Raw genomic sequence first — 13,373 nt, forward strand, 5'->3', positions numbered from 1 at the left:
AGGCAAGAATACTGGAGTGGGTTGCCATCCCTTCCTCCAGGGGATCTTCCCAACCTAGAGACTGAACCTGGGTCTCCTGCATTGCAGGCAGATTCTTTACCATCTCAGCCATCAGGAAAGCTCTAAGGATAGGGATCATATCTTAAATGAGATGTCCATGATATATATTGCTGAACACAGCATAAATAGTTTCATATTATCATCTTCAATATCAATATTAAATTTTCCCTTACTGTTTTAGTGGAGAACCAATATGCATTTGAAATTTTGTAGACAACCTTCATAGAAATACCTTTTTGATTTTTTCAAGCTACATAAATTTAATACACAATATGGAAAAAGAATACTTTTTGATTACAGATCATCAATATATTGGGTGCAAAAGCTCAGCATCTTAGCCTGTTTAATTATTTTCCTTTTCTTTAATATTTCTTTATTTGGCTGCACGAGTCTTATTTGAAGCACGACAAATCTTCCATCTTTGTTGTGACATATGGGCTCTTTAGTTGTGGCAGGTTGAGCTCTTATTTATGGCATGTGGGATCTAGTTCCCTGACCAGGGATTAAACCCTGGTCCCCTGTGTTGGGAGCACGGAGTCTTAGCCACTGGACCACCAGGGAAGCCCCCTAATCTCTTTAATTCTTTGTGGCCAATGATTGCAATAAAACCTAGTCAGAGGCCCTTGTTCTGAAACCAGTGAGCATAGTGCTAGGTGGTTTCGTAAGCCTCAGGAAAGCTGGTTGAGTTGAATCTGCTGTTCAGTAGCTGCCTCTGCTGTTCTTATCGCTGGCAGTCGTTATTCCCCACCGTCCCGCCCCCACCTTCATGTGACTAGCAGTTTGTGTCGGTCTTAGAGGGTAGCTTTACTTTCTGAAGCCCTTTGTGTTAAAGAATTGACAAGTTGTCCTGGACTAAGCCAGAGAGCATTAGTTCCATTTGACCAAACTGGATTAGTAGTTGAAGGTGAGGCACATGCCTTTTTCTTCATCCCTGCTTCAGTTTATTTATTAGGCAACTCTTCCCTGACTTAAAAGTTACAAGAATAAATTTAACATCTTCGTGCCAGGGTCCTGTTCTCAGTCCCAGAGTTTCTTCACAGCTTCTCCATGGCAATCTGTGGGTTCATGCGGGTAGCACAGCGCCCTGAGAGCCTAGCATGACTTCAACATGGTATTTCTAGAACAGACATGAAACCTGGCAGGTGGCTCATTTGCTGAGTGAAAGATTGGAATCAGTACTGTGGCCCTGGATGTACTCTTCTAAGCGATGAACAGCATCCTTATGTCAGTAAACAAAGAATATTATATTGAGTTGACTTTATATTTCCCCCCTCCAAATGCATGTTTTTGTTTCAGTAGAGTTTATTGGAATATCCTTTGCACTGGCTCTGTTTTACGTGATGGTGCTACAGTGATAAAAAGACTTAGCCCTTCCTGTCTTCAGAAAACTTACAACCCTGTAGTCTGTACAGCATAAACAAGCCTAGTGGAAATATATACTGAGTATAGTTGCTAACACAGAGGAAGGACCCATCCAGAGCACCTGGAGCAAAAGAGAAGAATCAAGACAAAGTTCACAGGAAAGGTTTCCCTTTTCTTGCATCATCAAAATTGGAATTTGCCCTGTGAGAGAGGGAGTCCAGTTGACACATGTACAAAGTCACAGACACGTGAAACCCTGTGGTGCTTAAGAGAAACTGAAAGCAGAGTGGTTTTGTGAGATGAAGCTGAGAGCTGAGTGGATCCTGGGCCTTGTATACCACACAGTGGAATTGGATTTCATCTTGAAGATGGATGAGAGGCATTGCAAAGGCCCTGTGGTTTTGCCCTTTATAACGGTAATTCTAATGGCAGTGGGGGTGGGGTGGGTCTTAAGGGTAAGAAAACCAGTTTAAAAAACAAGTGGAATAAATCAGTGGAAATTATGCCAGAACAAAAGCAGAGATGATAGGAATAGGGAAGAAAGTACCTGTTGAAATATTGGAGGATTAGAGCTGACAGCGGAGAAGGCAGTGGCACCCCACTCCAGGACTCTTGCCTGGAAAATCCCATGGATGAAGGAGCCTGGAAGGCTGCAGTCCATGCCGTCGTGAAGAGTCGGAGACGACTGAGTGACTTCACTTTCACTTTTCACTTTCATGCATTGGAGAAGGAAATGGCAACCCACTCCAGTGTTCTTGCCTGGAGAATCCCAGGGACGGGGGAGCCTAGTGGGCTGCCATCTATGAGGTCACACAGAGTTGGACACGACTGAAGTGACTTAGCAGCAGCAGCAGAGCTGACAGTTTGGTGAGAGGAAGATGGAGGTGATGGTTCCAGATTTTTGAGTGGGATGCTAGTATTCCCAAGAGAGGCAGATTATTTTAAGGGGAGGATTATTTTGTTCCATTATATTGTGTTTTAGGGACCTGCGGAACATGAGGTAGAGAAGTCTATTGACATTAGGAAGTTACACAGATGGCTTTGAAGGTTGTAAGAAAGGTCAGCCCTAGAGAGAGCTTTGGGAGTCATTGAGATATGCTGTTGTTCAGTCGCTCAGTTGTGTCTGACTCTTTGCCACCCCATGGACTGTAGCCTTCCAGACTCCTTTGTCTGTGGGATTCTCCAAGCAAGAGTACTGAAGTGGGTTGCCATGCCCTTCACCAGGGGATCTTCCCGACCCAGGGATTGAACCTGGGTCTGCTGCACTGCAGGCAGATTCTCTACTGTCTGAGCCACCAGGGAAACCCCTTCTGCAGGATAAAGGGACTAAATATGTTCCATGTCAGTTTGAGCATCAGAACTATGCTCAAATCCTTAAGCCAGGAGTTGAATTGAATTTCTTCACCATGATCTTTGTTACCCAATCCTCCATGCACAGAAGCAGCTGCTTCTCACCCAGCAACCCCCTGCCCATGATGGGAATCTGAAAATCAACAATATTGACAAGGGCCTTGGACTGGCTGCAAGCCTAGGGAGACAGGGAGACCCAGACTCAGCCAAGGACCAGGAACTAAAGCAAAGTGCCCCTAGCCTAGTGATGAGATCTCACGTCCTTAACATCAAGATGGCACAGGGGCTTCCAAATGACAGGTATTTCAGATCCTTCTAATTTTTTAGAAGCCAAAGAAAGGTTACAGCAAATAATTAAATGATAGCCATTGTATTTGACAGCTGGGAGTGATAGGGAAAGAAACCAAATGTTGATGATTAAGTCCATGAGAGATTAGGACACTGAGACCACAAATAAAACTTCTTTTTAAAGAGCTTGGGACTTCCCTGGTGGTCCAGTGGCTAAGACTCTGGGCTCCCAATGCAGGGATCCTAGGTTTGATCCCTGGTCAGAAAACTAGATCCCAAACGTCATGACGAAAGATCTTACATGCCACAACTAAGACCTGGTAAGGGATATTCCCTAATGGCTCAGACAGGACATAATCCGCCTACAATGCAGGAGACCCAGGTTCGATCCCTCGGTAGGGAAGATCCTCTGGAAATAGAGCTTGACTAGAGGGTAGGAAGGGCACACCATCTGGAGAAGATTTTAGGATTAAAGGGGGTGATTTTAGGAATGGACAGACTTGAACATTTTTACAGAATTTCCAAAGTGTTGAACTGAAGTTCAGAGAAGGCAATGGCACCCCACTCCAGTTCTCTTGCCTTGAGAATCCCATGGATGGAGGAGCCTGGAAGGCTGCAGTCCATGGGGTCGCTGAAGGTTGGACATGACTGAGTGACTTCACTTTCACTTTTCACTTTCATGCATGGGAGAAGGAAATGGCAACCCACTCCAGTGTTGTTGCCTGAAGAATCCCCGGGACGGGGGAGCCTGGTGGGCTGCCGTCTGTGGGGTCGCACAGAGTCGGACACGACTGAAGTGACTCAGCAGCAGAAGTGACCTAAGACTGCAAGTAGCATGTCCAGATCTTGGAGCGATGGCAACCCTTGGGTATTGGTAGCTAACTGAACCCATCTCCTGTAGTAGTGCTACCTTTGTCTGCGCCCCTTAGGCTCTGACTTTATTATTGGTGTTACTTAATTCAACAGGTTCCTTTTTGCCCTCTTGGGCTGTGTGCCCGCATATAGAGCTGGATTCGTAGTGCCCTCCTATCTGCCCCTAGTCTCCTGGTCTGTGCTCACCTCTCAGGAAAACCTCCCTGGCCTCGTTGCTGGTGCTTTGCTCCACCCCCACATCTGCTGCTCTTCCAGACATCTTGCTTGAAGTTAGGCCAGTCGCCAACAATGTAGACAGTCCGGGTTTTCAGTGTTATTTGTGACTCAGAAGTTTACAGTGTATTCTTAATAATCTGCATCTCGAGAATTATGCTGATTATCAAATATAGCAGTAGTGGTGAGTCCTGGGAGGACCAGGGCAGGGAGAGAGGGCAGTGGTCAAGGACTTTATCTATACTGCTTGAAGTTTCTGAAATGAGAATTAAAATTATATTTAGAAGAACCATGCTGAACAGTCAAGTTTGACAATTAAAACTCCATCATATCAGAGGCATTATTAGTAAATATAGTTTATTGGATGTGTACTTCTTTTCATAGTCTTTATAAAGGATTCCGTTCTAATTCCATCTGGTGAGTTTAGTTCTGTACTTGGCTGTGGAGAAACTCTTTAAGCCTACTTGAAGTTTTGCAGGGCCTGGATATTGATGTAGTCCAAGATCCACTGAACCTTCCCACCCCACTGTGTGAATTTCAAGACCAATTTAGTCACTCTGTGAGAGAAGAGAGAAAACTAGAGCAGTTCAAGTGGTTTACTGCCGTGGCTGCGCACAATCAGGTGGAAGGATTGTAGGGCGGCTCTGAACATTTCAGATGGTGTTTGGGAGGAATTTGCCATTACTCATACCTTAGAAGGAAAACAGTGCTCTAGATAACTTCAATTGGATCATTTTCAGTGTTGATTTTAGAATTAAATTTTTTGTGTACCTTGAATAGGAATGCATCTGATACAGAGGTTCATGGCCCTGCAGAGAAAGTAATGAAGCTGTTCTGTAAAACCTGGTTTCCAGAGTACTTGGAAAACTGCCCAGTTTCCCCCGCTGGCAACTCCTCTGCTTTAACTCCTTTTCCGTCACTGACCGCCAGCAAGTGTCTGGGACCAACTGCCAAACAGGCAAAGGACCGATCTGGCCACAGTGTCTTAAGCTTGTCTATTAGCAAGATATGTAATAATGGGCCCCTATATGAAGTTGGTACAGAATTTAGTGTTTACCCAGAGAAGGATGTTTAAGCCTGGGCAGAAACTAATCGCAATAGAGAACCGAAAATTAAGTCTTTTATCTTGCTAGTCTGTGGTTGAGAAAAAGTTCAAGAATCCTGTCTTTCTCTGAGGTGCTGAGCGTCACACAGAACCATAGAGTTTACATCCTTTGTGAGGGCTAGGCTCATCTTGGAAGCTGTGGCTGGCTTCTTCAGCCTTCCCCAGTGCCATTTAATGGGGACGCTTCCACACTGTGGTACTGAGTTATTGGGGTCACATCAACATTCAGTTCAGTCTGTGTTTATTGAGCTCCATCTGATACCACGTACAAAGGTAATGTAAGACGTAGGTAGTCCTTGTTGTCAAGGAGTTCTGTTGCATGAAGAAAACAGATCCATGGATATTACCGATATTATATGGTCTTTCTCAGAGGAGGAACAATTCAGCTAAGAAGGGCACAGAAAACTGTGAGGAGCTAACACCTGAGGCAGATCTTGAAAGAGGAGTAGAAGGGAGTGAGGCAGTGGGCTCCCAGAGGCGGAAGCACACGCCATGAGCAAGGCCGCCTGTACCGACCCCGCAACCAGGATGTGACATGAAGACAGGACTGGAGGGATTTTGAATTTTACCCTAATGACAGTGGGTAGTTACTGACTAGAAACTGCCAGTGATGTACCCAAAGGTCAAATTGGCTTTTTAGGAAGGAAGATTGTTGGGATAACAGTGTGTATAATAGGAGGGTAAAGCTAATAATTAAAATGTTACTGATACTCATCATACAGGGCTTCCCAGGTGGCTTAGAGATAAGGAATCTGTCGCAATGCAGGAGATACAAGTTCAATCCCTGGGTCAGGAAGATCCTCTAGAGAAGGAAATGGCAACCCATTCCAGTATCCTTGCCTGGGAAATCCCATGGATGGAGGAGCCTGGTGGGCTGCAGTCCATGGGGTTGCTAAGAGTCGGACATGACTGAGCGACTTCACTTTCACTTTTCACTTTCATGCATTCGAGAAGGAAATGGCAACCCACTCCAGTGTTCTTGCCTGGAGAATCCCAGGGACGGGGGAGCCTGGTGGGCTACCGTCTGTGGGGTCGCATAAGAGTCGGACACGACTGAAGCGACTTAGTAGTAGTAGTAGTAGTAGTAGTAGAGATGACGGTAGGTAAGAGGGCAGTAAGATACCTTTGAGACTGAGTAAAACACCACCTCAAGTGCTGTGATCCAAGGTTGTTCTGAAGCTGTAATTTATAATCTGTAGCCATGGGAGGTGGAATGTGCTTTCTTGGACAGAAATGTTAACTTGATTGTGAAACTAGGTGGCCAACTTCCAAACAGTGACGGGCTTTCTGACAGCAGTGTTGATGCTAATCACAGATACATTTCTGCCGCATTGTCCCCACATTGAGCAGAATATCCTTCTGGCATTTGTTTCTGCCATTGTAAAATGAAAGAACTGGCCTGGGATCTTTAACTGTCTAGTAATACATGACTGTCATTTTGTGTGTGTGTGTATATATATATATATATATATATCACATATATATAGAGAAAACATTCCTTCACAAAATAACATTTTCACTGCACTTATTAGCAGCTTGCTGTCATTTGCTTTGATTCTTAAGAGGCCATTCCAGCAATTAATTAGAAATGGCTCAGGGAGGAGTGGGAGTAGGCCCAAGAAAACCAGCTAAGAGGCCTCCACAAGTAGGAAATGATGGTAGCAATGAAAATGAAGAATTATGGGTAGATCTAAGATACATATTTTGAAAGCAGGAATGATAGGGTTTGCTGACTGGCTGTAAGAGGATTGGGGTGGGGTGAGAAATCCAGGATGAATCCAAAGTTCTGACCGCAGAACCTGGGTGGAGGATGACACCCTTGACTGAGGCAGTGGAGACTGGAGAACGGAGTCTGGGGGTGGGGCAGGGTGGGGGTGGGAGATGAAGAGTGCAGTTTGGGATGCATTAGTTCTCAAGTGATGATGAGACATCCTCATGTCAAATGGAGGAAAAAAAGCAGTTTGGTATTTTTCTGGTAGAACAAATAAGGTTAAATAAATAATAAAGGTTTAATATCAGTTGTAATGTTTTTTTGCAGAAAATATTTCAGTTCACATTTTTAATATCCACTCACCTTTATCCAGCATGTGGCTGGTGCCCTGCCCTGTGCTAAAAGTGTTTTACAAGTATCTCATCTAAACTTTCAGAGAACCCTATGAGGAAGACACTGTTGTTGTTCCCGGTGTTGAATGAGGAAGCTGAGGCTTGAGCCGTTAGGCCACTGGCCTAAGAGTCAGTAGCTGGTAGACAGAGAAGCCCGGGTTTATACATGACTGCTGCTCACCACGGCGTCTTGCTGTGAGCATGAGGCTCATTGGGATTTTCTTCTCTTTTCAGGGTTTTGGTTTTTGCACTGAATGTAGTCTAGACACGTCCTCACGGGCTTGTGTTGCCCCAGGATACTGTCAAAGGTAAGTTTTAGAAATGGATATCCACCAGGTACGGGCAATGAAATGAGAGCGTCTCCACATTAAAAAAAAAAAGTACATTCTGATATTAATGCTTCTTTCCAGAGTTCTTACAGAAGGGAACTTAGAGTGGCCATCACCCCTGGTCCTTTGTGTTTCCCCTTCACAAACCCCTGCATTTAGTTTGATGCTGACGCTTGGTGTCCCATCCTTCTGTGGAACTGGATTTGCTATTAGGTTTAGCAGTTCGCTGTGTTACATGCACGCATCCTAGCTCCTCTGCCTCCGGTGCCTGACTCAGCGTCTAGCCATAGATTTGCTCACATTGCCCCTTTGCCTAAACAGCTCTTATGGCTCCCAGTCACTGCAGATGTCATCCTACAAACCCTTCCAAGACCTAATTCCAAACATTTCTGTAAGAGATGTCCGTCATCTCATACCCTTATGTGTAAGAGGCTTCTCTGGTGGCTCAGATGGTAAAGAATCTGCCTGCAGTGTTGGAGACACAGGTTGGACTGTGGGTTGGGAAGATCCCCTGGAGAAGGGCATGGCAACCCACTCTAGTGTTCTTGCCTGGAGAAGCCCGTAGACAGTCCATGGGGTCGCAAAGAGTCGGACAAGATTGAGCCACTACAGTACACTATCTGTAAGGCCTTCCCAGGTGGCAGTAGCGGTAAAGAATCCACGTGCCGATGCAGGAGACACAGTAGACACCTGAGTTCAATCCCTGGGTCGGGAAGATCCCCTGGCATAGGAAAATGGCACCCCACTCCAGTATTCTTGCCTGGAAAATTGCACGGGCAGAGGAGCCTGGCATGCTCCAGTCCATGGAGCCACAAAGAGTCAGACACGACTGAGTGACTGAGCACTGCTGGCTGTCTGTAAACCTCACCAGACTGTGTTCTGTTCCCCAGATGTGAAGTTATTTTTCACAACTTTATGCCTTGATGGATGCTTTTTCCTTTGCTTAGATTTTGGAAGAGGGGAGAAGAATGCCACTATTTAATTTCCTGCTTATATCTTTCCTCTTATCCCCTCATCCCAGGCTCTTCTGGCAGAATTTCTTTTTTATCTGTGTTCCAGGGGCACCTGTTAATACAACAATAAAACAACATTACTTTATATTAAGAGTTACTTTTTTTTTTTTCTGTCTCCTTTGCTGGTCTATAAACCCTCTGAGACTTCTTAGGAAGGAACTATTTTTGTAGTGCCTATTTGTTCACCTGGACACCTTGTAGGGCTAATACCTTCTCCTGATCAGTTTTGTAGATGAAAATAATGAAGATTATAATGTTAAATAACTTGCTCAAGATTACACAGCTAAGAAATGACAAAGAATAATTGTTCCACTCCTTCAAAGCCAAACCTCATTCTCCTATACTAGTCCAGCACCATCTGGCACGTGGTGGGGACCCGGTGAACTGCAGTTTTAAGTAAAAAAGACTTCAGTTGGTTAATTCAGTCATTCTTACAATGGAATTTATTGGATACTTATTAAGTGCAAGGTGCACAGTTTTAAGTAATCTGGGAATGCATAGTTTGAAAAACAATGTCTGGTATCAAAGCATTGATAATCTAGTAGGCGAGGCATCAGTGTAAGAAAATAAATCCAATGCAGGGTTACAGATCCGCTAGTAAGTTTCTCACAAGATCCCTTGCAGACACTGGGAAAGGAGTCATCAGTTCTGCCTAGAGATGAGACAGGAATTACTTTATAAAAGCTGAATCTTGAATGAGGAGCAGGGAAGGGAAAGGCAGAGGCAGTGTTATGAACAAAAGCGTGGAAACCAGAAACAATCTGGTGTATTTGGGAAGCTGTAAGTAGTTCACTGCAGATGGTGACTGCAGCCATGAAATTAAAAGACGCGTACTCCTTGGAAGAAAAGTTATGACCAACCTAGATAGTGTATTCAAAAGCAGAGACATTACTTTGCCGACTAAGGTCCATCTAGTCAAGGCTATGGTTTTTCCAGTAGTCATGTATGGATGTGAGAGTTGGACTGTGAAGAAGACTGAGCGCCGACGAATTGATGCTTTTGAACTGTGGTGTTGAAGAAGACTCTTGAGAGTCCCTTGGACTGCAAGGAGATCTAACCAGTCCATTCTGAAGGAGATCAACCCTGGGATTTCTTTGGAAGGAATGATGCTAAAGCTGAAACTCCAGTACTTTGGCCACCTGATGCAAAGTGTTGACTCGTTGGAAGAGACTCTGATGCTGGGAGGGATTGGGGGCAGGAAGAGAAGGGGACGACAGAGGATGAGATGGCTGGATGGCATCACGGACTCGATGGACGTGAGTCTGAGTGAACTCCGGGAGATCTTGATGGACAGGGAGGCCTGGCGTGCTGTGATTCATGGGGTCGCAAAGAGTCGGACACGACTGAGCGACTGAACTGAACTGAACTGAAGTAGTTCACTGTTGGAGGAGGAAATGGCAACCCACTCCAGTATTCTTACCTGGGAAATCCCACGGACAGAGGAGTCTGGTGGGCCACAGCCATGGAGTCTCAAAGAGTCAGACACGACTGAGCACTGCTCACAAGTAGTTCACTGTGGCTAGATAGGAGGGACCAAAGAGGCCTCAGCCCATGACGCTGGAGAGACAGGCGAGGTCTGGAGTTTGGGGGGCTTTGAAATATGAACATGTTGGTCAACTTTTAGAGAAGAGACAGCACAGAGCCTGCAGGACATTTCTCATGTTTGCTCACTAACATCTGCGGAGGCCTGCAATGCACCAGGAAAGACTATCAGTCACCTACTTTATTCACTTGTCTTTTCCTCAAAAGGGCAGGAAAACTGACTTAGACCCTGAGGCACAAGTATGAGCCAACCCTTCAAATAAGAATGGCATCGAGGATTTCTCAAAAACTCGTTGAAAAACATTAAAGATAGTAAAAAATCAACCCCCCCCCAAATGAAGGCAAATTAAATAAAGGACATCAACCTGACATTTAATGAGAAACCTCTCAATTTCCCTTCCCCCTTTGAATTGTCTATATAAACTTAGCAAAAAGAATTTAAACATAGAACTTCACTGGTTTGATGGTGCTTGTGCTTTTTGAAATTCAGCTGCCTTGTAGCGTATCCATAGCAAATAACTGTTACACTCACTAGGTATCTACAAGGCCTGTAGGAAGAATGTCTCTTCCCTAAAGCCTAATCATTGCCTCAGCTATTCCTGCTTAGGAAAAGCTGTGCCTGCATAATTCAAGGTCAGGCAGCAGCCTTCTGTACTCTGGAGCCACCCAAGCCTGCTAATGCCCTCTTCCCTTTGCTGAGGGCAGCACGGCTGGCATTTGCTTGCTAGGCCAGAGTGGCCGTTGTATGCCGGGGCCGCTTGCACAGCTGACATTAGGTGAGCTTTCAGTACCCCACCATCACTGCTGCTGCCAACTGTGGCTTGTTGCTTCACTGAGCCCAGCAAAGCCCCCAAGCCTTGCTCAGTCTTCTGTGCCCAGTGCCTACAACCTTGTTTCTATAGAAACAGCCGCACACCTGAAGACAGAGTTGCACTAGGGTTAAAATGCAGGGTGGCCTATGCTTTATAAACTTCAAATTTGGCCTCAATAGTTAAAAGCTAGTATATAACTGTAAAAACTCATGTGGCCTAATGTAAACCTCTATAAGGTCAAAGCGCTTTGCCCTCTCACAAAAGAACCAAGGCCCAAAGTCCTGGCCCTAACAAAAGCCTCAAAAATTTGACATGTATCTTTCTCCTCAAATTTTGCTTGGTGTCTGTTACTCAAGACACTGGTCTCATGTACCAGATTTAAGTCTTTGAGAGACTTAATAAATAATATTTTTTCTCTTGACTGAGTTTTCTACCAATTGAGAAATATTATTTCTCAAAGAGGAGGGGATTTGGGAGACCAAAAAATCATCTTTACACTAATAAAGCTGTGTTGGAGAGCGTCCCTGGTGGCCCGGTGGTTAAGAATCTGCCTTTTAATGCAAGGGACACCGATTCAGTCTCTGGAGCAGGAAGATGCCATATGCCACAGAGTAGCTAAGCCTGAGAGTCACAACTGCTGAGCCCACCCGCCCCAAAGACTGAAGCCCAAGCGCCCTAGAGCCTGTATTTTGCAGCAAAAGAAGCCACTGCGATGAGAAGCCTGTGCACCACAGTTAGAGAGTTGCCCCCACTCTCTACAACTAGAGAAAGCCCACACAGCAGTGAAAACCCAGCACAGCCATAAATAAATAATTAATTTTTAAAAAAAAGCTGTATTGGAGAGTGCAGCTTACATCTACAGGAGGAAACAGAGTCTTAACAGTGAAGCTCAGAATTCAACAGTCTGACCTGTCACGGGTAGCCGTGAGGGACCTGTATTGATGGGTCTGAGAGTGGAGCACGGTGTGTGCTCCTGAAGGACAGGAGGCTTCAAAAGGGAAGAGACAGGACGGGGCTGAGCTCACATAGCTTGTTTCTCCTTCTGAACTCTCCATTCATATAAGATCCTGTCCCTCCACTAGGGTGGAGTGTGTGGATGGAGAGGAGCCAAGCAGGAAACCTCAGGAGAGGGAAGCTCTTCAAATGGAAATGGCACAGAGATAATGGAGATGCCTTTCCTGGTCTGCTGTGGCTGTAATGTATCATCTATGAAATACAATCTCTGTTCCAGGAAAGTAGAGTGGGAACTTAAAAGACATTTGTGAAGCAGTTTGTATACCACATCTTTCTAGTTATGTTATCGAGTTTTTCCAGGGCTGTCAATTTAGTCTTCATAGAGTAAGTCTGCTTTGGCACAACTGTCACAAATAGGTGTGAGGTACAAAACCACCTAGAGAAAGCCTGTTTCACTTTCTATGTGTTTTACAGAGGGAATGGATGGTGTTGGTTTGTGTGGAGTGAGTGAATGGGGTGGGGGTGGTCAAGGGACTTCCAGTGTACCGATTTTACATCTTACATTTTATACATACATACATACATACATATATATATATATATATATATATATATATATATATATATAAACACTGGTGCCCAACAGGCCTTATTAGATGAGCACAGTGGGTGTTTTGATATCCTTTCCCACCCACCAGGTGAAGAAACAGATTCTCAGAAATACCTTTTGGCCTCAGACCTTGTGAATGGTTATTGAGAAGCCTGTGCCAGAACCAGATTGGCACATTTCCTATCTGTAAATCTGTATTTCTAAAGATTTCTCTCATGCCAAAAAGGTACACTGTCAAGCATCATTTTAGCTTTCATATTTTGTAGCTTTGAGCCCTTTGAAGAATTTGAAAAAAAATATTCATACCTGTATTATAATGGAGATTTGTTTGTGTCAGTTTGAGTACTTCAGTCACTCAGTCATGTCCTACTCTTTCTTTGCAAACCCCATGGACTGCAGCATGCCAGGCTTCCCTGTCCATCACCAACTCCCAGACTTGCTCAGACTCATGTCCATTAAGTCGGTGATGCCATCCAACCATCTCATCCTCTGTTGTCCCCTTCTCCTCCTGCCTTCAGTCTTTCCCAGCATCAAGGTCTTTTCCAATAAGTCAGTTCTTCACATCAGGTGGCCAAAGTATTGGAGCTTCAGCTTTAGCATCAATCCTTCCAGTGAATATTCAGGGTTGATTTCCTTTAGAATTGACTGGTTTGATTTCCGGCAGTTCAAGGGACTGTCAAGAATCTTCTCCAACAGCACAGTTCAAAAGCATCAGTTCTTCAGCACTCAGCTTTCTTTATGGTTCGTATTCCTTAATAA

At 44.7% G+C, this 13,373-nt stretch overlaps 1 protein-coding gene across 8 annotated transcripts in view; it reads left to right on the top strand.

The window, feature by feature from the left end:
* Positions 1-13,373, top strand: part of TNRC6B (trinucleotide repeat containing adaptor 6B) — a 261,892-nt gene that overhangs the window by 58,771 nt on the left and 189,748 nt on the right. For 6 of the 8 annotated variants that reach the window (XM_012175680.4, XM_060413567.1, XM_060413565.1 and 3 more), the window contains exon 2: positions 7,589-7,662. Coding sequence is in view for 2 of the 8 variants with exons in the window: in XM_060413569.1 (XP_060269552.1) it covers positions 1,722-1,838; positions 7,589-7,662 (191 nt within the window). In the remaining 6 variants the exon portion in view is untranslated. Of the gene's footprint in view, positions 1-1,716; positions 1,839-7,588; positions 7,663-13,373 lie in introns of those variants that run through there. The other 2 variants (XM_060413569.1, XM_060413562.1) reach the window with 1 other exon arrangement.

Source organism: Ovis aries, chromosome 3, assembly GCF_016772045.2.
Source record: "Ovis aries strain OAR_USU_Benz2616 breed Rambouillet chromosome 3, ARS-UI_Ramb_v3.0, whole genome shotgun sequence".
NCBI classification, from domain to species: Eukaryota; Metazoa; Chordata; class Mammalia; order Artiodactyla; family Bovidae; genus Ovis; species Ovis aries.